The 26253-nt window shown below is 43.4% G+C and overlaps 1 protein-coding gene across 1 annotated transcript in view; it reads right to left on the bottom strand.

Annotated features, from left to right (window-relative positions):
- LOC117507494 (fibulin-2-like) overlaps positions 1-26253 on the bottom strand; it is a 173815-nt gene that overhangs the window by 125901 nt on the left and 21661 nt on the right. Inside the window, exons 2-3 of the mRNA XM_034167369.1 lie at positions 24773-24973; positions 17029-17157 (exon numbers count right to left, since the gene is read on the bottom strand). Of these exons, the coding sequence (XP_034023260.1) occupies positions 17029-17157; positions 24773-24973 (330 nt within the window). The remainder of the gene's footprint in view (positions 1-17028; positions 17158-24772; positions 24974-26253) is intronic.

Genomic DNA, 26253 nt, shown 5'->3' on the forward strand with positions numbered 1-26253 from the left:
ACAATCTTGCTGACGTCTTCAGCAAGGATCTGGCACTCACCCTTCCCCCGCACCGTCCGTACGATTGTGCCATTGATTTGGTTCCAGGCGCTGAGTTCCCGTCCAGCAGGCTGTACAACCTCTCACGACTTGAGCGCGAATCAATGGAGACCTACATCCGGGACTCATTAGCTGCCGGGCTGATCCGGAACTCCACCTCCCCGATGGGGGCAGGTTTCTTTTTTGTGGGCAAGAAAGATGGCGGACTTTGTCCATGTATTGATTACAGGGGGCTGAATGAGATTACGGTTCGCAACCGATATCCGTTGCCATTATTAGATTCCGTGTTCACCCCCCTGCATGGAGCCAAAATCTTTACTAAGCTGGATCTTAGAAATGCGTATCACCTGGTTCGGATCCGGAAGGGAGACGAATGGAAGACGGCATTCAACACCCCATTAGGTCACTTTGAGTACCTGGTCATGCCGTTCGGCCTCACAAACGCCCCCGCGACGTTCCAAGCATTAGTTAATGATGTCTTGCGGGATTTCCTGCACCGATTCGTCTTCGTATATCTAGACGATATACTCATCTTTTCTCCGGATCCTGAGACTCATGTCCGGCATGTACGTCAGGTCCTGCAGCGGTTGTTGGAGAACCGGCTGTTTGTGAAGGGCGAGAAGTGTGAGTTTCACCGCACATCTTTGTCCTTCCTGGGGTTTATCATCTCCCCCAACTCCGTCGCTCCTGATCCGGCCAAGGTTGCAGCGGTGAGAGACTGGCCCCAACCCACTAGCCGTAGGAAGCTGCAACAGTTCCTCGGCTTTGCAAATTTCTACAGGAGGTTCATTAAGGGCTACAGTCAGGTAGTTAGCCCCCTGACAGCCCTGACCTCACCAAAAGTCCCCTTCACCTGGTCGGATCGTTGCGATGCCGCGTTCAAGGAGTTGAAACGGCGCTTCTCGTCTGCACCCGTTCTGGTGCAGCCCGATCCTAGTCACCAGTTAGTGGTTGAAGTGGACGCCTCGGACTCAGGGATAGGAGCTGTGCTTTCCCAGAGCGGGAAGACCGATAAGGTCCTTCACCCGTGTGCCTATTTTTCCCGCAGGTTGACCCCGGCCGAACGGAACTATGACGTCGGCAATCGAGAACTCCTTGCGGTGAAAGAGGCTCTTGAAGAGTGGAGACATCTGTTGGAGGGAACGTCCGTGCCATTCACGGTTTTCACTGACCACCGGAACCTGGAGTATATCAGGACCGCCAAGCGGCTGAACCCCAGGCAAGCCCGCTGGTCACTGTTCTTCGGCCGTTTTGACTTCCGGATCACCTACCGTCCCGGGACCAAAAACCAGAGATCGGATGAAGATGAAGATGAAGTCAAAGCGGAGTTGTCGGATCCACCGGAACCCATCATCCCGGAGTCCACTATCGTGGCCACCCTCACCTGGGACGTAGAGAGAACCGTCCGGGAGGCCCTGGCACGAAGCCCGGACCCCGGAACTGGGCCGAAGAACAAACTATATGTCCCACCAGAAGCTAGGGCTGCAGTCCTGGACTTCTGTCACGGCTCCAAGCTCTCCTGTCATCCAGGGGTGCGAAGAACTGTGGCGGTTGTCCGGCAGCGCTTCTGGTGGGCGTCCCTAGAGGCCGACGTCCGGGATTATATCCAGGCCTGCACCACCTGCACCAGGGACAAGGCTGACCATCGCAGGGCATCAGGACTACTCCAGCCGCTGCCTGTGCCTCATCGCCCCTGGTCCCACATCGGCCTGGATTTTGTCACGGGCCTCCCGCCGTCCCAGGGTAACACCACCATCCTCACGATAGTGGACCGATTCTCCAAGGCGGCCCACTTCGTGGCCCTCCCGAAGCTCCCAACAGCCCAGGAGACAGCGGACCTCCTGGTCCACCACGTCGTCCGGCTGCATGGGATTCCAACAGACATCGTCTCCGATCGCGGTCCCCAGTTCTCCTCGCAAGTCTGGAGGAGCTTCTGCCGGGAACTGGGGGCCACGGTGAGTCTCTCGTCCGGGTACCACCCTCAGACCAACGGGCAAGCAGAACGGGTAAACCAGGAGGTGGAACAGGCCTTGCGCTGCGTGACTGCCGCGCACCCGGCGGCCTGGAGTACCCATTTGGCCTGGATCGAGTATGCCCATAACAGCCAGGCTTTTGAGGTGTGTCTGGGGTATCAGCCCCCATTGTTTCCGGTGGTTGAGGGAGAGGTCGGTGTGCCCTCGGTCCAGGCCCACCTACGGAAGTGCCGTCGGGTGTGGCGTGCCGCCCGTTCTGCTTTGCTAAAGGCCCGGACGAGGTCAAAAGCCCATGCAGACCGTCGGCGGACCCCGGCCCCTGCGTATCGGCCAGGGCAGGAGGTGTGGTTATCCACAAAGGACATTCCCCTCAAAGTGGACTCCCCCAAGCTACAGGACCGTTATATCGGCCCATTCAAGATCCTTAAGGTCATCAGTCCAGCCGCAGTGAGGCTTCAGCTTCCGGCCTCACTGCGGATCCATCCTGTGTTTCATGTATCCCGTGTCAAACCACATCACACCTCACCCCTCTGTACTCCGGGTCCGGCACCACCTCCTGCCCGGATCATCGATGGCGAGTCGGCTTGGACTGTACGCCGGCTCTTGGATGTCCGTAGGATGGGCCGGGGCTTCCAGTATTTGGTGGACTGGGAGGGGTACGGTCCCGAAGAACGCTCCTCGGTGAAGAGGAGCTTCATCCTGGACCCGGCCCTCCTGGCCGATTTCTATCGCCGCCACCCGGACAAGCCTGGTCGGGCGCCAGGAGGCGCCCGTTGAGGGGGGGGTCCTGTTGTGTGGGCCGCCAGAAGAGGAGGTACTGCTGGCCCACCACCAGAGGGCGCCCTGTCTGGAGTGCGGGCTCCAGGCACCAGAGGGCGCAGCCGCCTCACAGGAGCAGCCAGGGTGACAGCTGTCACGCATCACCTGCAACAGCTGTTACCAATCACCTGATCAGCAGGGGTACATCAGCAGGACGACGTCTCCACCTCTTTGCCGAGATATCGTTCTACCTGGAAGGTAACGTTCTCAGCTGACCGTGAGATCTTTTCAGTAACCTTTTGTGACTTTTGTGCATTATATAGCAGACTCTTTCCAACGAGAGGTGGAGGTAGTTTTCCTGCCGTGTGGATTGCTGGGTGTAAACGCGCCCACATTTAATTGTTTTTTTTTTGTTCCTCGCCAGCAGTACCAGGTCCGACACGCGGAGGCAGTGGCCACCTGGGAGTTCGGGACTTGGCGACTCCAGTATTCCCGGGGTCTGGTGGCGGAGGAAATCGTGTGGTTCCGGTTCTGCTTTGGACAGACGTCTTCTATCTTCGAGCCTGCCCACACGACACCTTCTGTGATTTGACTTGTTGTCTATTGTTGTAATCTGTTGTGTTTGTTGTGCCCATTCACAACAGTAAAGTGTTGTTATTTGACTTCCTCCATTGTCCGTTCATTTGCGCCCCCTGTTGTGGGTCCGTGTACCTACACTTTCCCAACAATTTTGGTCTGATCTGACGAAATTACATTCTCCCATGCCTCCTCTGGATCATCCAGATGGTCACTGACAAACTTAAAACGGGCCAGGACTTTAAACCATGACAGTGTAGTGTGTTACTAAGGGCCCCTTCAAACATACTGCGAAGTTTGGTCAAATACGGTGAAACAGCGCGAAACAGTTCGAATTAGCGCATCACGAAACATTGCACTGACAGGCAGGTGTGCACAAACCCGGTGCGAGAGTTTGTGCACGCAACAGTGTCTTTTGAGCAGGAATACAGTGCGAGGTGCACCACATTGCACTGCTAATGTGGAATAAATAAAAAATAAAAACCAGCTGGTACCTGTGAGACCACATTACGCTGCTTATGTGGAAAACAATAATAATAAAAAAAAACATACCACCCACAGAACTCGAACCCACGCCTTCCAAAAGCTCTGATTCCTAGTCAGAAACTTTACCACTGAGCTATGGAGCTGCCCTTTGAAAGCTGCTGGAACCTGCCATATATCAAGAAGGGCATGGAAGTATTACAAATAAAAGTAAAATCACCCACCATATGAAAACACCTCATTGATCAAGCGAGCAATACAAATGTGATCTGTCTGTTCCTCTGTAGACTTCCCATGGTCACTGACATACAGTCATGAAATGACATGAATGAGAAGCAGTGTGCTCTGATCATGTCCACATCTGCTGGTCAGGTGTGTCCAGTCACCCCACACACATGTCCTGCCTGACACGCGTGTCTTGTGGATGGCGTGCCACAGCACAGACACCACGTCATAAGGAACAGAGCTCACATGGGTCACATGACAGTCAGATCACCCATTGCGTGTTCTGATCTGACGGTCCATTTCAACCTGGGAGTAGCCTGTTAATGGGCTGCAGCGTGCGCATGTGCTCTTGCTGCAGCCAGTCACCACAGCAATATATGTTTTTATTTATGTCCACATAAGGGCAGCAAGCAGACACACACGCGTCAGATGTCCAGATCAACAGATCTCCACAGCTGCTTCTGTTGGTGGCCACACCTCCTGTCAGTTTAGCGCACACACCAAAGCTACACTCGTGGGGAACTTAGACAAATTTCACTGCCAGCACAACAGTGTCTGCAGACCATTGTCATGTTAATGGTGTGAATGGCTACACATTTTCTAAGTGCCATGCGAGCGGTGTTACATGTTCGTACGTATCACCTGGAATTTGGCCGACGCCTGCTACGAGAGGGATCAATGGGCTTGCACAACGCACACTGTCTTTCAGCCACTCGTGTGCGGAAATAGTTGTACCAACAGCTGTACTAGGCATTGGAGACAGGGGGATTTTACACGTTTTGCACACGATTCCTGCTTCATGTGCACTTCATGCGCAGTTTGACCAAACTGTGTGAAGGGGCCCTAATGAAATCATTGTGACTGTGGTCCCAGCTCTCTTCAGGCCATTGATGAGGTCCTCCTGTGTAATTCTGGGCTGATTCCTGACCTTTCTCAGAATCATCTTTACCCCACGAGGCAAGACCTTGCATGGAGCCCCAGACCGAGGAAGATGGATGGTCATCTTGTGTTTCTTCCATTTTCTAATCATTACACCAACAATTGCTGCCTTCTCACCAAGTTGTTTTTGCCTGTTGTCCTGTAGTCCATCCCAGCTTTGTGCAGGTCTACAGTTTTGTCCCTGGTGTCCTTAGACATTTCTTTGGTCTTGGCCATGGTGGATAGGGTGGAGTGTGATTGATTGAGTGTGTGGACAGGTGTCTTTTATACAGATAAGGAGTTCAAACAGGTACACTTAATACAGGTCAAGAGTAGGGATGTCCTGATCCAATCACGTGATCAGAAATCAGGCCCAATCACGTGGTTTCAGACTTGATCAAAATCGGACGTTGCATCCCGATCAGGAATCCGATACAGATTTTATCTTCATTATTTTGATCAGTGCTATTTCAAGCTCATTATTGCAGATTAATGGGCCTTTCACACGTTGGAAGCATCAGAGGCATGAGATGCGTTGTTTTTTAGAGGCGTCAGAAGTGTCGCTTTAGCTCTGCTTTTGACGTGATGCTTCTGACGGGAGCGCGCATTGCCACTTGTCGGCAGGCTGACGCAGTCAAAGTTCAACCCAATCTTTTTTTTTTTAATTGAACAAAAGAAAAAAACATAAGTTCAACCAGACATTCTTGCACACACGTGCGGCTGAAACTGATTCCAGAGGAGAAAAGGGAACAAGAGTTGCGCAGTGAATTTGGGAAGAAGAGATCAAATCAAATCAAATCAATTTTATTTATATAGCGCCAAATCACAACAAACAGTTACCCCAAGGCGCTTTATATTGTAAGGCAAGGCCATACAATAATTACGGAAAAACCCCAACGGTCAAAACGACCCCCTGTGAGCAAGCACTTGGCAACAGTGGGAAGGAAAAACTCCCTTTTAACAGGAAGAAACCTCCAGCAGAACCAGGCTCAGGGAGGGGCAGTCTTCTGCTGGGACTGGTTGGGGCTGAGGGAGAGAACCAGGAAAAAGACATGCTGTGGAGGGGAGCAGAGATCAATCACTAATGATTAAATGCAGAGTGGTGCATACAGAGCAAAAGAGAAAGAAACACTCAGTGCATCATGGGAACCCCCCAGCAGTCTAAGTCTATAGCAGCATAACTAAGGGATGGTTCAGGGTCACCTGACCCAGCCCTAACTATAAGCTTTAGCAAAAAGGAAAGTTTTAAGCCTAATCTTAAAAGTAGAGAGGGTGTCTGTCTCCCTGATCTGAATTGGGAGCTGGTTCCACAGGAGAGGAGCCTGAAAGCTGAAGGCTCTGCCTCCCATTCTACTCTTACAAACCCTAGGAACTACAAGTAAGCCTGCAGTCTGAGAGCGAAGTGCTCTATTGGGGTGATATGGTACTATGATGTCCCTAAGATAAGATGGGACCTGATTATTCAAAACCTTATAAGTAAGAAGAAGAATTTTAAATTCTAATCTAGAATTAACAGGAAGCCAATGAAGAGAGGCCAATATGGGTGAGATATGCTCTCCTTCTAGTCCCTGTTAGCACTCTAGCTGCAGCATTTTGAATTAACTGAAGGCTTTTCAGGGAACTTTTAGGACAACCTGATAATAATGAATTACAATAGTCCAGCCTAGAGGAAATAAATGCATGAATTAGTTTTTCAGCATCACTCTGAGACAAGACCTTTCTAATTTTAGAGATATTGCGCAAATGCAAAAAAGCAGTCCTACATATTTGTTTAATATGCGCATTGAATGACATATCCTGATCAAAAATGACTCCAAGATTTCTCACAGTATTACTAGAGGTCAGGGTAATGCCATCCAGAGTAAGGATCTGGTTAGACACCATGTTTCTAAGATTTGTGGGGCCAAGTACAATAACTTCAGTTTTATCTGAGTTTAAAAGCAGGAAATTAGAGGTCATCCATGTCTTTATGTCTGTAAGACAATCCTGCAGTTTAGCTAATTGGTGTGTGTCCTCTGGCTTCATGGATAGATAAAGCTGGGTATCATCTGCGTAACAATGAAAATTTAAGCAATGCCGTCTAATAATACTGCCTAAGGGAAACATGTATAAAGTGAATAAAATTGGTCCTAGCACAGAACCTTGTGGAACTCCATAATTAACCTTAGTCTGTGAAGAAGATTCCCCATTTACATGAACAAATTGTAATCTATTAGATAAATATGATTCAAACCACTGCAGCGCAGTGCCTTTAATACCTATGGCATGCTCTAATCTCTGTAATAAAATTTTATGGTCAACAGTATCAAAAGCAGCACTGAGGTCTAACAGAACAAGCACAGAGATGAGTCCACTGTCTGAGGCCATAAGAAGATCATTTGTAACCTTCGCTAATGCTGTTTCTGTACTATGATGAATTCTAAAACCTGACTGAAACTCTTCAAATAGACCATTCCTCTGCACATGATCAGTTAGCTGTTTTACAACTACCCTTTCAAGAATTTTTGATAGAAAAGGAAGGTTGGAGATTGGCCTATAATTAGCTAAGATAGCTGGGTCATGTGATGGCTTTTTAAGTAATGGTTTAATTACTGCCACCTTAAAAGCCTGTGGCACATAGCCAACTAATAAAGATAGATTGATCATATTTAAGATCGAAGCATTAATTAATGTAGGGCTTCCTTGAGCAGCCTGGTAGGAATGGGGTCAAATAGACATGTTAATGGTTTGGAGGAAGTAACTAATGAAAATAACTCAGACAGAACAATCGGAGAGAAAGAGTCTAACCAAATACCGGCATCACTGAAAGCAGCCAAAGATAACGATACGTCTTTGGGATGGTTGTGAGTAATTTTTTTCTCTAATAGTTAAAATTTTATTAGCAAAGAAAGTCATGAAGTCATTACTAGTTAAAGTTAAAGGAATACTCGGCTCAATAGAGCTCTGACTCTGTCAGCCTGGCTACAGTGCTGAAAAGAAACCTGGGGTTGTTCTTATTTTCTTCAATTAGTGATGAGTAGTAAGATGTCCTAGCTTTACGGAGGGCTTTTTTATAGAGCAACAGACTCTTTTTCCAGGCTAAGTGAAGATCTTCTAAATTAGTGAGACGCCATTTCCTCTCCAACTTACGGGTTATCTGCTTTAAGCTGCGAGTTTGTGAGTTATACCACGGAGTCAGGCACTTCTGATTTAAAGCTCTCTTTTTCAGCGGAGCTACAGCATCCAAAGTTGTCTTCAGTGAGGATGTAAAACTATTGATGAGATACTCTATCTCACTTACAGAGTTTAGGTAGCTACTCTGCACTGTGTTGGTATATGGCATTAGAGAACATAAAGAAGGAATCATTGTTGGGGAGGTGTCATAACACGGACCCGCAACAGGGGGCACAAATGAACGGACAATGGATAAGACAAAGAGTAACAATTTAATGTTGTGAAACGCACAACTGGATACAGACAAAGATAATGCCAATTAAACACAAGGTGACGTGCGGGCAGGCTCGAAGATAGACCTCTGGCGAACGGAGAGCCGGGACCCACACAGCTTCCACCACCAACGGCCTGAAGAACACCGGAGCCACCAAGTCCTGAGTCCCCAGGTGGTCACCGTCTTCTGTTGCAGACCCTGGTATTGCTGGCAGAAGATGAAAAAACAGTTAATGTTGAGTGTGTATCCACACACCCAGTAATCCTTCTTCTACAGATCTTCGAGGAGGGAAAACCTCCACCTCCGATACAAAATCACCCGTGCAGCTCCTGACAGTGGCTCCTTGGATGGAGTGAGAGGCGAAGACGTCGCAGACTCTCACTGCACGCCAATCCAAAAACACTGACTCCTCAGGAATACGGCTGCACACAGAACAATTAGTTAATACTTGATCACAGCAGAGAATTACCTTACACGGTAGTTGATTTCTCGGCGAGGAGGTGGAGTAATAATCCGGCTTTTGTAGGGATGCAGGTGATTGGTGACAGCTGGTGTAAATGAGTGACAGCTGTCACTCTCTGTCTCGGCGCCCTCTCATGCTTGAAGCCCGCACTCCAAGCAGGGCGCCGACTGGTGGTGGTGGGCCAGCAGTACCTCCTCTTCAGCGGCCCACACAACAATCATATCCTTAAACCTAGTTACAGCGCTTTCTGAAAGACTTCTAGTGTAATGAAACTTATTCCCCACTGCTGGGTAGTCCATCAGAGTAAATGTAAATGTTATTAAGAAATGATCAGACAGAAGGGAGTTTTCAGGGAATACTGTTAAGTCTTCAATTTCCATACCATAAGTCAGAACAAGATCTAAGATATGATTAAAGTGGTGGGTGGACTCATTTACATTTTGAGCAAAGCCAATTGAGTCTAATAATAGATTAAATGCAGTGTTGAGGCTGTCATTCTCAGCATCTGTGTGGATGTTAAAATCGCCCACTATAATTATCTTATCTGAGCTAAGCACTAAGTCAGACAAAAGGTCTGAAAATTCACAGAGAAACTCACAGTAACGACCAGGTGGACGAGAGATAATAAATAAAACTGGTTTTTGGGACTTCCAATTTGGATGGACAAGACTAAGAGTCAAGTTTTCAAATGAATTAAAGCTCTGTCTGGGTTTTTGATTAATTAATAAGCTGGAATGGAAGATTGGTGCTAATCCTCCGCCTCGGCCCGTGCTACGAGCATTCTGGCAGTTAGTGTGACTCGGGGGTGTTGACTCATTTAAACTAACATATTCATCCTGCTGTAACCAGGTTTCTGTTAGGCAGAATAAATCAATATGTTGATCAATTATTATATCATTTACTAACAGGGACTTAGAAGAGAGAGACCTAATGTTTAATAGACCACATTTAACTGTTTTAGTCTGTGGTGCAGTTGAAGGTGCTATATTATTTTTTCTTTTTGAATTTTTATGCTTAAATAGATTTTTGCTGGTTATTGGTGGTCTGGGAGCAGGCACCGTCTCTACAGGGATGGGGTAATGAGGGGATGGCAGGGGGAGAGAAGCTGCAGAGAGGTGTGTAAGACTACAACTCTGCTTCCTGGTCCCAACCCTGGATAGTCACGGTCGGGAACATGCGGCTAAACATGTCACTCCCGGTCCAATTGGGGAGGGGCCCAGAGAAAACTAGAGTCCGACATTGTTTTTGCAAAGTTACACACTGATTCAATGTTAATTTTAGTGACCTCCGATTGGCATAACCATTATTACTGCCGACGTGAATTACAATCTTACCAAATTTACGCTTAGCCTTAGCCAGCAGTTTCAAATTTCCTTCAATGTCGCCTGCTCTGGCCCCCGGAAGACAATTGACTATGGTTGCTGGTGTCGCTAACTTCACATTTCTCAAAACAGAGTTGCCAATAACCAGAGTTTGATCCTCGGTGGGTGTGTCACCGAGTGGGGAAAAACGGTTAGAAATGTGAACGGGTTGGCGGTGTACATGGCGCTTCTGTTTAGGGCTACGCTTCCTCCTCACAGTCACCCAGTCGTCATGCATTTCCCGGCTGCTCAGGATCTGCTGGAAGGGAACTAACGGCGGCTAAGCTACCTTGGTCCGCACTGACTACAGGGGGCTGGCTAGCTGTAGAATTTTCCACGGTGCGGAGCCGAGTCTCCAATTCGCCCAGCCTGGCCTCCAAAGCTACGAATAAGCTACACTTATTACAAGTACCATTACTGCTAAAGGAGGCCGAGGAATAACTAAACATTTCACACCCAGAGCAGAAAAGTGCGGGAGAGACAGGAGAAGCCGTCATGCTAAATTGGCTAAGAGCTAGTAGCTGCGCTAAGCTAGCGGATTCCTAAAAACACACAAAGTGAATAATGTGTAAATAATTTAGAGGTGATTCAGCAGAGGTAGTGCTTTAGTTAAGGCACGTGAAGATTACACTGATAACCCGGACAGAGGTGGGGGGAATTACACGTGCAAAGTTTCTTTCGCAGAACTGCTGTTGGTGTGTTTACGCGCTCAGCCTGATGCCTCGATGGAACGACAAGAGGATGATGGACACTTTCCCACCGAAACTCTTGCTCAGTCATCCTTCCGTGCACAGCAGAACCCGGTGCTGACCAAGTCCTCAGGACGATGATCTGTTATCTGATTAACAAAAAGAAAAACAAATTGTCCTGTGATCGTTTGTCTGCAAAACAGAGCGAGAGATGGTGTGCGCACGAGCGATGTGCGCACTCATCACATTTAGGAGCGCGTCTTAAGGAGCTTCCGTCTTCATTCACATTCACTGTGCTGCTCTAACTTGTTGAACACTGGTAAAGCATCAGAGGGGTACACTGAGGACTGTCAGGACGCAAATGTAAGTTGTTTTTTTTTTCATTTTACTTTACTTTCGACACTCTGAGCTGTGACATAGCTTTGTGCTGTACAATAGGAACGACGCGCCGGGCCAAAACACGGAAGACTAGTGGCATAAATCACTGATCTGTACAAATGGTAAATGGACTGCATTTATATTGCGCTTTTCCATCTGTATCAGATGCTCAAAGCACTTTACAGTTATGCCTCACATTCACCTCGATGTCAGGGTGCTGCCATACAAGGCGCTCACTACACACCAGGAGCAAAAGGGGATTAAAGACCTTGCCCAAGGGCCCTTAGTGATGTCCCAGTCAGGCGGGGATTTGAACCACAGATCAGTGCAGAAACCACGTGTCTGAAGAAAAATCCTTGGAAATGTTTTTTTGTTGTTGTTTGTTACCTCAAAATTTCTGATTACTGTTTAAAAATGTTTAGAACACTTGTAAATAAAATAGCTAAATCAATAAATGGTTCTTTAGAAACCTTTCATCTATAAATTAAAACCACGTGTTATTTCACATTAGATAATTTCTTGTTTAACATACAAAACCTTGGACATTTATTTTTAGACAAATAAAATAAAATGGAAATTTGTATATTATTTAAGTCTGGTAGATTAGACGTAGGGAGCGGCATGACTGAGCGCTAGCAGCAATTAAGAGATTATCGCCCCGTTTGCGCTTAAACTGCCTTGTTTCTGCTTACAATCAACTTTAGAATGATTAAGAGGTTTTACATTGTCATCTGACAGTTAATAATCACATTATTAGTGTGAAGTTCGCTGATCCACAGCAGGATTGTTTTCCACCGGCGCGGCTCCACCGAGGCCCGAGGCGCCAGCGCACATCCACCGGCGCGGCTCCACCTGAAGCCCGAGGCGTCAGCGCAGTTCCACCGGCGCGGCTCCACCGAGGCCCGAGGCGTCAGTGCAGTTCCACTGGCGCGGCTTTACCGAGGCCCGAGGCGCCAGCGCGGAGTTATCTGACCATGGGTCCGAAGAAGGCACTGACGGCGGAGGAGGGAGACGATATCAAGAAGTCCCTGGACTTTTTGTCTGAGGAAATCTCTGTTGTTAAAATGCAGCAGAAATCCATTATGGAGCTGGTGGAAGAAGTGAAGGCTCTCTGGATCCAGAATGCCGAGAAAGACCGGCGTCTGGTGTACCTGGAGAACCGTGTTGCGGAGTTGGAACAGTACACAAGGATGAACAACGTTATTACTACAGGAATTCATATTAAACCTCGATCCTACACACGGGCGGTGTCAGAAGACAGCGGAGGGGAGGCCAGCGAGCAGGAGGCCAGCTCAGTGGAACAACAGGTGGCTGACTTCCTGCAATCTAAAGGTATTCAAATGGACTGTAATAACATTGAAGCGTGCCACCCCCTGCCCAGGAGAGAGGATGGAGACAAGCGAGCAGTTATAATGAGGTTTGTCAACAGAAAACATAAAATGGCATTGTTAAAACAGGGACGGAAACTCAAAGGAACAAACGTATTCATCAATGAACATCTGACCAAAAGAAACGCAGACATCGCCAGGAAAGCTCGTTTCTTTAAAAAGCAGGGAAAAATTCAACAGACATGGACATCCAACTGCAAAACATTTATCAAATTGAATGGAACACCAGAACAAGCAAAGGTTATGGTAATCAGGAACATTGAGGAACTGGACAAATACGACCAATAAGGTATGAGGACACAAACACATCACAACACCATGACACAGACCAGAGGAACCTATTCATCTACTACATCATCTACATCTGGAGACAAGAAGGTTATAACTCAAAGGGTTGCTGATCATGGAGAAGTAGAACTGAGAACATTTAAATACACAGACCACAATGTACTGGACTTGGAGCACGATATAGACCCGGACAATAATTTCTTCTCAAATATCAGTGACAGTTGTTGCTATTATACAGATGAACAGTTTAATCGGATCATTAAAACGGATAACAAATTATCAATAATCCATTTCAACAGCAGAAGTCTATATGCAAACTTTAACAACATTAAAGAATATTTAAGTCAATTTAAAAAAATATTTAACATAATTGCTATATCAGAAACATGGATCAATGAAGATAAAGGAATGGATTTTGAACTGGATGGATATGAATTTAATTGTGTAAACAGAAAGAATAAGAGTGGAGGAGGAGTGGCTGTGTATGTGGATAAGAACAGGGATTATAAAATAGTAGACAATATGACAACTGTGATTGATAACTTATTAGAATGTATAACTATTGAAATATGTGAAGAAAAAAGCAAAAATGTATTAGTCAGCTGTATATATAGAGCACCAGGATCTAGTATTGAAACATTCACTGACTGTATGGGAAAAATGGTCTCAAAAACTAATCAAAAAACTGTGTTCATTTGTGGTGACTTAAATATTGATCTGCTCAATCATGAGCATAAAATAACAGATGAATTTATCAATATAATGTACAGTATGAGTTTATATCCAAAAATCACCAGGCCAAGCAGAATTACATCCCATAGTGCTACCTTAATTGATAATATATTCAGCAATGATATTGACAATAACACTGTGAGTGGATTATTAATCAATGGCATTAGTGATCATCTACCAGTTTTTATCCTTTATAATAGAAACCATCGGCGGAATCAGCCAGAGGAGAAAATAAAATACGGGCGAGTGCGGACAGAGGAAAACATGAACACACTAAAGAAGGATTTACAGGAGCAAAACTGGGAAAAGGTATATAGTGAAAGTGATGTTGATAGTGCATATGAAACCTTTTTACAAATATTTACATCATTATATGATAAAAATTGTCCAATTAAACAAGACTACAGAAAACAAAAAATCCAAGCTCGACCATGGATGACGAAAGGGTTACGAAATGCATGTAATAAGAAAAATACACTGTATAGAGAATTCATAAAACTAAAGACTAAAGAGGCAGAAAATAGATATAAGAAATACAAAAATAGATTAACTAATATTATACGGGTATGTAGGAAGGAATATTATAGTAACATATTATATAATAACAAAACAATATTAAAGGAATATGGGATATGTTAAATAGCATTATCAAAAATGGTAATAAAAAACAGTTACCCTCAGTATTTCATTGATAATAATGTCAAGAAGGAAAATAAGGATGAGGTAGTCAACGGTTTTAATAATTTTTTTGTAAATATTGGACCAAGCTTGGCAGAAAAAATTCCCGATTCCCAACCTGAGGATTGGGATAATAATCTCATTGAAAGAAATCCCTGTTCAATGTTCCTCACAGCAGTGGATGGAAAAGAAATTATAGATATTGTGAATAATTGTAAATATAAAACATCTACCGATTTAAATGAAATTGATATGGTGGTGGTAAAACAGGTCATTGAATGGATTGTAGAACCATTAACTTATCATTTCAAACCGGTAAATTTCCCAATCAAATGAAAATAGCTAAGGTTGTGCCGCTGTATAAGACTGGGGATAGACACCATTTCACAAATTATAGACCTGTTTCTTTGCTTCCACAATTTTCCAGATTATTAGAAAAGTTATTCAATAATAGATTAGACAAATTCATAAATAAACATAAATTACTTACTGATAGTCAATATGGATTCAGAGCACATAGTTCAACATCACTTGCATTAATAGAATCAGTTGAGGAGATTACAAACGCCATAGACCACAAATTACATTCAGTTGGAATATTTATAGACCTTAAAAAGGCTTTTGATACAGTCAATCATGACATATTAATCAATAAACTTGAACAGTATGGGATTAGGGGGTTGGTGTTGCACTGGGTGAGAAGCTACTTAAGTAACAGAAAACAGTTTGTGAAGTTAGGGGAATATACATCATCATGCTTGGACAATGCTTGTGGCGTCCCACAGGGGTCAGTATTGGGTCCAAAACTGTTTCTAATTTATATAAATGATATTGTCAATGTTTCCAAAATATTAAAATTAGTATTATTTGCAGATGACACAAGCATTTTTTGTTCAGGGGGGGATTTGCAGGAGTTACTGAGGAGGATCAGTATAGAAATGGGAAAATTGAAAATATGGTTTGACAGAAACAAATTATCATTAAACTTAAGTAAAACAAAATACATGTTATTTGGCTATTGTAATACAGACATACAGGTTCAGTTACAAGTCGAGGGGGTAGATATTGAAAGGGTACATGAAAATAAGTTTCTGGGGGTGATAATAGATGATAAGATAAACTGGAAGACTCATATAAAACATATACAAAGTAAACTGTCAAGAAGCATTTCAGTTCTAAACAAAGCGAAACATATTCTGGACCACAACTCACTCCGCATTCTTTACTGCTCACTGATTTTACCATATTTACAGTACTGTGCAGAGGTATGGGGTAATAGTTATAAAGGTACAACACAATCACTATCAGTAATGCAGAAAAGAGCTATAAGAATTATTCATAATACTGGCTATAGAGATCATACAAATCCACTATTTTTACAATCCAAATTCTTAAAATTCACAGACTTGGTTCATTTTCAAACAGTACAAATTGTGTATAAAGCAATAAACATTTTACTTCCAGAAAATATTAAAAATATGGTTTTTAACAGATCAGGGGATTGCAGTCTGAGGGGGAAATTTAATTTAAAGCATCAGTGGGCACGAACAACATTAAAAGGTTTCTGTATTTCTGTCTGTGGGGTGAGGATGTGGAACAGATTGGGAGTGGGGCTCAAGCAATGTCCAAGCATGAACCAGTTCAAACAGCGGTACAAAAATGTTTTTTTCTAGGTATAGGGAGGAGGAAGAGTAATGAGGGTTAGGGTGTTTTTGTTTTTTGCTTCGGCTTGTAAATATATAGTATTTTGTATGTAAGTAGGTATGTGTAGGTGTATATATATATATATATATATATATATATATATATATATATATATATTGATATTGATATTGATATTGGTTTAGGTGTGTAGGAATCTATGTGTATATGTGGCAAAGGGTATCACTGGTTGTGGGGAAGAAGGGGTAGGGAAAAATAAGCTGATGCTTCACCCTACCCCTTTTCGGACATGTTGGGTACACAGTAGGAACTTTTTTGTTGTTGTCTTCACTGATCTATCTTGTAATTGTTGTTGTATCAAATGTTCGAAATAAACAGTTTTCATTCATTCATTATTACTTGATTGTTCAAGCTACCTCAAGTAGAAGTGCACTGTTTAAGTGATAAATAATAATATAAGGTGATTAAAATGAAATTATTATACATTTAGCATTTGTTCATTGTTCATTCAGTTTTTTAAAGTATCGGATCGGGACTCGGTATCGGCAGATACTCAAAATCAGATGATTCGGAATCAGATCGGGGCCAAAAAAACCTGATCGGGACATCCCTAGTCAAGAGTGCAGAATAGGAGGGCTTCTTAAAGAAAAACTAACAGGTCTGTGATAGCCAGAATTGTTGCTGGTTGGCTGGTGATCAAATACTTATTTCATGCAATAAAATGCAACTTAATTATTTAAAAAATATACAATGTGATTTTCCTGGATTTTTTTTTTTTTTTTTTTTTTTTTTTTTTTTAGATTCTGTCTCTCACAGATGATGTGTTCCTACAATAAAAATTACAGACCTCCCCATTCTTTGTAGGTGGGAAAACTTTCAAAAGCAGTGTATCAAATATTTGTTTTTCCACTGTATTACAGCGATACAGTCCAGCGGCTGTAGAGCGTGATGCTACATGCAAATGCTGTAATGTGGCTCTCAGTCATTACCTGCACATGGATTGAGAGGAGCAGGATTAGTGGTGGTTGCACTGGTCGTGGTGGTGGCGGTGGTCATTTTTGCTGGTCCCATAGCAGTGTTGCCCTCCTCTCTCACCCTGTTCTCCTCCTCAGATCTTACTGCATATAAACATATTTACAGAAATCAGGATGAATATGTCAATGCATAAAGCACAACTGTTGCCTCTGGGTTTAATTAAAATTAGAAAACTAATTCAAAATCCAGCCCAAGCACATTGCAGATAAATGAATACTGCAGCACTGGATTACTTCACTTAGTGCCCCCAGTGAGATTTGCTTCTGCTGCTCTTGGCATGTCCAGGTTGTGTCATATGATCAATACAAGTGCTCAGAATATTGTTCAGATAATTACTGATTGTATAGAAAAATGGAAACATTCAAACATCATGAAGAAGAGCTTCTATGTCAGCTGGCTCTTTAAGAAAGGGACACACCATGCCTGACTCTATAGTCTAGAGGAAACTGAAGGTTTGTTAAAGAAAACCAGCCAGTAAACAGGTTAGCTTCACAGACTGTGTGTCCAGAGTAACTGACTCTGGACAAAGAGTCTTGAACTTGCTTTTTGAAGCCAGTACCCATAAATTCTTGCAACTCTAAGAACTAATTATAAAGTTTGACAGAACCTGCTTTCATAAATATGCCCATGGTGATGTGATGACATCAATAACACAGCCCAGGCTCACGTTATTTATTAATTTATTTTTTGCGATACCATCACAAAATGTTTTTCGTGATGCGGTCACCCTTCGCTCACTAATTTTAAGCTTTACCCTAATCATAATCCCAATGCTCCCTGTCCATATCACCCCAAATTTTGTGATCCCAATCACAAAATTTTTCATGAAACCATCTTGAAAATTTATTCCATTTCATAAAAGTGTCACAAACCAATCAATTAAATGACTTTTTTGATGCCATCATGAATTTAGCAATGGACAACCAAACTATGTCAAAATTTATAACAAAAAAATGTAATATTTCTTGAATGCCACAACACAGTTAAAACAAGATAATGGCTTAATGACAGAATATTCCGTTGCGTAATGGACAGCCTTCCCGGAAGTTTTCTTCCCTAAAGACTTCCAAGGTATTGACAAGATTTCAAACCATATCCTTACAGGATGAGTATCCAGAAAAGCAAAGACAGGCCTTCTGATTAAGGTTCGACAATGATTAAAGACAAAAATATTAAGATAAGCAGGTGATTTTATTACCTCTGCCAAGGAGGTTATGTTTTCAGTCATGTTTGTTTGTTTGTCTGTCTGTCTGTTTGTCAGCAGGATAACTCAAAAGGTTTTGAACGGATTTTGATGAAAGTTTGTGGAGTGGTTGGAAATGACAAGAGGAACAAGTGATTAAATTTTAGTGGTGATCTGGATCATGATCCAGATCCAGGAATTTTTTAAAGGATTCTTCACCATTGCGGGATAGGGGGAATTTTGACATTCTAGTTTCTAACTCCACAAAAACAAGGTAGAAAGGCTTGAAAAAAAATTAGGGTGTAACATAGTCAAATGTTCTATCAAACAACAAAGTTTGGTGATGATCGGATCTGGATTCCGGATCTGGTGATCCGGTATGCAATATGCAAAAATATAGGGGAAACAGAAAATGTGTCAGTGTGAGGTGACAAATGAAGCTAGAGATGCACAACTAACACCAAATTGTAGCTGAATATGTACTGATTCAGTAAGGTGTCATCAGATTTGATGTAGCTAGACCCAGAAGAAAACCGCCATTACCGAAAAATTGTTTTTATACAATAACCTTTGAACTAATAAAGACATAAAAGTGATTCCAAGTTCTAGTGGTATGTTTTCATGGTCAAGGATGTCAAATATAAAGGAAAGAAAAGTGTATGTATCATAGTTTTGGTTGTAACACTGAACTGTTGAATAGATCACTGTTCCAAGGAGGGAATCTCTTTAGGGTCAGTGACCCTATGGCCTTGTTTAGAAAAGTGTTTCATAAATGTTAAAAAAATTCATATATTTGCAGTTTAGTTGAATAATACATTGAATTTTGTCTGTTATTTGTTTTTGTCTATAAGCACATGCAATATCAATATCAGTGCTCAGATGACAGTAGCTTCTGGGAAAGGTGCAAGTTGCAATAAACTGTGATGCCAAGTGCTAAGGATACATGCTATCCAGTCACAGCAGATACTACTGAGCAAACATCATTGTTAGACTTTTTTAGGTTTAATGATTCCACGGCGTGTAGATGTTATAACGTCAGTGACCCCATGGCCTTGGCGGAGGTTTGCACTCTCTGAGTGCTTTTAGTTATGTTATTCATTTTTCAAGATTTAATTTTGTATATTTGGAACACAACAAGCTGGCTGCTTATATTAACTTTTGTGATGTCCTCATCTTCACATTTTTCCATTCTGAAAAGATGTTTGTTCCACGGAGGCACCTGTCTGTGATAGATTTTATACGACGGCTGAACAAAAGTTGGACAGGTCCACTAACCCATCAGTCAACTCCTCTGCTACTCTATGATCCAATTACATTAGCTAATTTTACATGGATGTTTCAAATCGGAAGCAAATACTATCAAAATGGAATTATTGTGATCAGTGAATCAACAGGTGTCATTTACATGCAATTAAGTCCTTTCGGCTGCTCCCTTGTTTTTCCACTAAGGGTCCCTACAACTGTCAGGGTTTGATATTTTGTCTGGTTTTCTGTTTTATTTTTTGGTCTGTTTTGTTATTTTCTTTTTTGCTGTTTCATTGTTTTTCTGTGTGTTCATTCTCTTGCTGGGTTTTTCTGCTTGGGTCTGTCTGTCACATCTCTCTTGTTTGTCTCTGTTTCTCGTGTTCCATAGTCCTGCCTGCCTCATTGTATTCGTGACCTCCTGCCTGTTTAAACGACCACGCTTTTAGCCTGATGATTTTTGTACTGCTGTGTTTTTTGGGCTGCCTACTCGTGTACTGACCTCTGCTATCCTCCTCACTAAAACCTTTTACTAACCAGAGCTGTTTGTGTGAGCCTTGCATTTGTGTCCAAACATTTTTAACCAACCCACCTGTCAACAGCAGATCCAAAGTGTATATGCATGTTGAGATGGCACAACTTTTACAGAATAAAAATGATCGATAGACGCATTCATATGTATACAGTGCATCCAGAAAGTACTTACACTGCTTTACTTTTTCCACATTTGTTATGTTACAGCCTTATTCCAAAATGGATGAAGTCCTCAAAATTCTACACACAATACCCCATAATGACAATGTTAAAAGAGCTTGAGATTTTTGCAAGTACTCACAGCCTTTGTCATGAAGCTCAAAATTGAGCGCAGGTGCATCCTGTTTCCACTGATCATCCTTAAGATGTTTGTACAGCTTAATTTTAGTCCAACTGTGGTAAATCCAGTTCATTGGACATGATTTGGTAAGGCACACATGTGTCTACATATAAGATCTCACAGTTGACAGTGCGTGTCAGAGCACAAACCAAGCACAAAGTCAAAGGAATTGTCTGTAGACCTCTGAGACAGGATTGTCTCAAGGCACAAATCTGGGGAAGGGTACAAAAACATTTCTGCTGGTTTGAATGTCCCAAAGAGCACAGTGGCCTCCATCATCTGTAAATGGAAGACATTTGGATCCACCAGGGCTCTGACTAGAGCTGGCCGCCTGTCTAAACTGAGTGATCAATGGAGAAGGGTCTTAGTCAGGGACCTGATGATCACTCTGTCAGAGCTCCAGCATTCCTCTGTGGAGAGAAGAGAACATTCCAGAAGGACAACCATCTCTCCAACAATCCACCAATCAGGCCTGGATGGTAGAGTGGACAGACAGAAGCCACTCCTTAGTGGCTCATATGGCACATGACAGCCCCCCTGGAGTTTGCCAAATGGCACCTGAAGGAGTATCAGACCATGAGAAACAGTATGTCCAACTTTATTCCCCTCCATCATATCAGTGAGCTCACTCCCTTTTCCAGTCATAATACCAGTTTGCCAAATTCCTCACCAGTCTGACATGGAAACATCATTTGTGATCTGAATGTTTAATTTTGCTTTTCAAAATCTCATACTGGTTTATGCTTAGATCTGACTTCACATGTATCAGAAAAGGTTCGTCTTATATTTTAAAGGTCTGTGCTGCCTAGACTAAACAGCACCTTTCTAAACGGTGGAAAATTACTTGTTGTGTTTCCTGTTGGTACAGATTTCCTGCTCTGTGATTGTTATTAGATACCTTAAAGATTTCCAGATTACAGATGTTGCACGGCCTCCATTCTCCCCAATTTCCTAATTTCTTACACATGTTGAAATATCTGGTTGCTCATAAAACATGTGTCTGCACTTTGAAGAAAGTGGACATTTTATAGTTATTTTCTTGGACATCAGATAGCTCCCACCATCAGCTCATAACAGCATCATCCCATATGAATCCCATACAGAACCCATATACACCTCATATGACACAGCATTCCACACCCAGAGCACCATCCCTCCAGACAGAGCGACGGTCTGCTGCACCTCACGCTACGTGACACACAATCGTAACGTCCACGCAGTCTGTCCAACACACTGGCTGAGCTGGCCCCACAGCCTGGAGAGGGGAAAACCATGAGCTCATTCACCTTTACTGGTCCGGACAGAGGGGCTGTAGCTGATATCCCGGAGGCTAACGGGGAGTGTGTGACAAAATGGTGTAAAATAGAAAACAAAGAGAAAAGGCAGACAGGGTGTGTAAATACAGCAAAATGTAAAACAACGAGAAGAGAGAGAGAGGCCATGACACGAAGAGAGGGACAGCATGTGTGCATGAGGGGAACACTGTGTGGTGCTGTGATAACAGAATCTGCTTTACCTGTCCTCTGGATTACGTCTTTGAGCCACTATATGGACTGATGTATGTGAACCACTGTCCCATGATCATGGGTTGACTGTCTGCGATGAACCGAAGACTGGTTTACTGGTAATAACGGCCGTGAGTGTGCACATTGGTGATGTGATTCCTGTATTAATATGATCACATGCAATCGCATCCACTACAGTTATGTGTTTGTCATGGGTCCCCGGTTGACATATAATCACGTGAGGGATTGAATGTCATTTATGGGTTGGATCTTATTCGAAATCTAGCATGTGCCACGCTGCTGTCAACAGCTGGTTATCAGAGAGAGACAGAGGGGGAGAGAGAGAGACAGAGAGAGAGGGCACATGTGCAATGGGGGGTAGAGGAGACACATCCAACCCATGTACTGACATGCAATGTAGGACACAGCAGGTCTTCCGACGAGCAGACCACAGTGCTCGTAGTGGCACAGCCCCCCTCCCTTCCGGTGTCCACCCAGATTCGGGTGGCACATATGGCACTGGGGGTGCATTCTGCATATTCCTGCTGCATTCTGTCATCATTGTGGTCTTTTGTGCTGTGTTCTTTTTTCTTTTGTTTGTATTTCTGTTTCGTACTACCTCGATTCTGGAGCTGCTGCATGCCAACTGTGCACAAATCATTCGTGGTGGCTTCTACACACATTCTGGGTATTTGGGTGGAATTTGGACGCCATTCGTCCGTGCCTGGTCTAATTCCTATCCTTCCCAAATATGGCTTGATTTTTTCGACTGTCGCCTGTTTTGGTCTGTTTCGGTCTGGATCGGCCTGATTCGCCCACGTTTGTGTTATGTGTGAAGGCGCCTTCAAAGCTTCAAATGATATTCTCACAACAGCTTGATGGTGACTGTAGCAGCTACAATAATGCTTATTTTAGCCAATATGACACAATAAATTTGGGTTTTTAAATATTCCTAAAACACCACAATGGAACATGAATGCCCTGCTTTCTGGTTGGGGAGACTTTTATTCAACAGACTCATAACGAACAGCAGAGTCCTGTCCAGATTTCCTTCTAAGTGGCTGAATTTGGTCAGTTCGTGCTCTGTCAAATGAGCCAAACAAAAGTACAAAAATGGCACAGTAAAAAGAAAGAATTGATCACAACTAATGTGAAATTTTGACATATTAACAACATTTTCTGAGTGAAAAACAAAATTATATGTTTGACCCCCCCCCCCCTCAAAAAAAAAAAACCTCTTGACTGTCTACTTATCCTCCACAGAAAAAAAATGCTTTGTGGAGGGTAAAGCATGGTTTACACATAGACGGTTTTGTTGGCGGGTAGTAAGTAGACCGAAGTTCGCGATAGTTCCGGCTGTTTTCACGGTGGAAAGGGGCGGAGCATTTCGCCGGCGTTTTGACCACCGTACTAACCGCAAATACGTGGATAAAACGCCGCTAAATCTGCCAAATAAAGCGGAGTTTTGACGCCATAGCATCCGGCACACGTCAGGCAATGGGGGTTAATACCCAGTTCTATGCTTTACAATCGCAGTTTAAGACGTGCGTGAGAATGGCGATGTTCTGCTGCCGCCGATAATGCCCTGTGTACCGCTGGATTTATCCAGGCAAATCCTGCGTTACTCCAGGAACTTTTGCATATAGGCACCGCCCCCAGAGTATAATAGGCTGAAGCAGCAGGAATACATGCCTGTCACTGCAGAGGGAGGGAGATCATCAGCCTTTTCTTCTCTTTCCTTTTCCCTTCCTCAATGTGTTGCTCGTCTCCACCACAGGGCTACCCTCTGCTTCTGAACCAGACCTCTTGGTAAGTTCTTGCCGCTGCCAATTTTCTTTTAGGAGGCATACTGGAGCTTCTCTGCAAAAATATCTGGAGCTGGCCGCGAGTGGGAGGCCTGCATGCAGCGCGCTAGCGTTTTTATATTGACCACCGCCTATCGGCTGTTTGGAACGCTGTTAACTGGGAGGTGGCATTTAGAACGACGTACTGTCCGCTAGCTCCGCCATTTTGTCTGCCTCTGTCGCCGGTTAAAACGCCCTTGAGGACGCCGATGTGGGTTCTTACATGCCGCTGATTAGGGATACAATGCCAGGTGCCAATTACGGCGGTGTAAACTGCGGAACTACAGGAAGGGGCAGGATGAAACGGCGATTAAAAAGTATCAAACGCCGTTGTTCGCATTGTCTCCGTCATCACGCGAATTCTCTGGGAGCGTTCCCGGAATTATTCGACATGTTGAATAATTTTTTCGACAATTCCCAGTAAAGCCGGAACTAAGCCACGCCCCCTAGTGCCGGCGTTAACAACGGCGTGTGATCCTTAAGACGGCCAAAAACTCTTCTGGGACGCTTCCGGGAGCTCTTACCATCTATGTGTAAACAGGGCTTTAGTAGTTCAGCATTGTGTGGACATGCCAAGATATTCAAATTAACAGTGGAAGAAGAAGAGCTGAAGAACAAGGAAAGCTGCTAGTTATAAATTTGATGAATAACAGTTCTGTGTCTCACCTTTCTGTTGTCTGTTTCCGTTTGTGTTCATACGGTGAGCGTTTAGTAAATTGTGGTCAATTTCATAATACAGATGTTCACCACAAAACACCTTCTGTGCTGTTGTCTTCAACGGCAATAATGCTGTGTGCATTCGCCACAGTTATGTTCTTTTGTGATTCTAATCCCCAGGAGCAGAGCCATTCAGAGCATTTTTTCCAACTTCTTGATTTGTTTTTTTTTCCTTGATTTTTTTGTTTTCTGCCATGTGTGTGAAAGTACTGGCATGGTTTATTTACATTTTTTTTGTGTGTGTGTAACTGACATGTTTTTTAATGTTATACATAAGCTCCAAATATCATACTAAACTTGCTAGTGTGAATAAACTTTAGAAGGTGTAATAACCTGGTGCACAGGAGTGTCCGTCTTGTTGGAGGATGTAGCCCTGGTGGCAACTGCACTTGTAGGAGCCCCAGATGTTGGTGCATGTGTGTTGGCACAGCTGGCCGAGGTAGCGCTGACACTCATCCACATCCTCCACAGCATTGGCAGCTTCATCTGTAGCTCTGATGGAGAAGGCCTCTTTTGGGAACTTGCTATCTGAGACTGAGAGGAGTGAGATAGAAGGTTTGGATGGGTGGGGGCTGGGGATCTTACATTACAGAAAGCACCAGATTGCCGGTGTAATTTAACTAGCACACTTGCCTCGTGAAATTGACCGAAGGCATGAAACATCTGCTCCTGCTTTCCATTTACATTTAGAGTGTATAAGTGATGGTCCTTTGCAGAGCTTCATCTTCTAAATTACCATGATTACATGAAAACCACCAGTAACAAGTGCAAAGGTCACGGCATTAGAGGCTTTACAAAACTCTTGTGACCTCTGGACAATATAAAAGTGAGGCACCAGAAAGATAAATAAACAACATGCTGAGGATTTTTGGAGAGTAATTACATTGAGTCAAGAGGGGAAATCATTCTGCAGAGAGGCGATGGCATGAGGTACTTACTGAAAAGATGGGTTTACAGCAATTGCCACTATTACTGCTACTATCACCCTGTTTCTATCACAGATGTTTAATTTCACTTCAGCCTGAGACGGGTTTTATCTTACCAAATACCTAAAGGCAACAAATCCTAAGGTGCATTTTGGGTTACACAGATTTTGGATGCAGAACTTTGTCTGTACTAAAATAGGAAATGTTGTATTATCCATAAATCAGTTTGTTTTACAGTAATTGGAAAAGTCTCATTATCTATGCTGCCCCCAGAACAGCTCTATGCATCACCAAATATCAGCATTGTGACAGCTATAACCACAAGGGGCTGAAAGAAATGGTCAGAATGAGAGACACAGCAGCAGCCCAAAATAGGCTGCAAGGCCAAGCAAGTTTTTGCTACAGTAGCCTCGGAATACCACAGGAACACAAAAATGTATAATAACTTAGAGTGGGAGTTATAGCCAGGTAGGGGTCACAGTGATCAAAACTGAAAACTGCTCCAATGTTATTAAAACATATTCCACATTATTTGACTGATCATAATGATTACAGAAAGGTATAGTTTGGAGTATGTATGACTGACAATTATGGTGTTACGGAATAAAAATGGTAAAACTGGTGAAAAAGGTCAGTTTCGGTTTGTGCAGACCTCAAAATCTAAAGTCGCTTCAATTTTGTTAAAGTGATGCAAAAGTAGGATTTGAAAAGGTAATAGTTTGCTACATCTGTTGTGCTTAATTATAATATTACATGGTACCTTGCAATCAATTTTGTTGGGTGTTGACTTTGTAACATCAAATTTAAGGCCCCTTCACACATAACATGAATGTGGGCAAAACAGGCCGAAACAGGCCGAGAGGGTGAAACTCGAAAAATTCCAGTGCG

This window comes from Thalassophryne amazonica, chromosome 3, assembly GCF_902500255.1.
Source record: "Thalassophryne amazonica chromosome 3, fThaAma1.1, whole genome shotgun sequence".
In the NCBI taxonomy this organism is placed as follows: Eukaryota; Metazoa; Chordata; class Actinopteri; order Batrachoidiformes; family Batrachoididae; genus Thalassophryne; species Thalassophryne amazonica.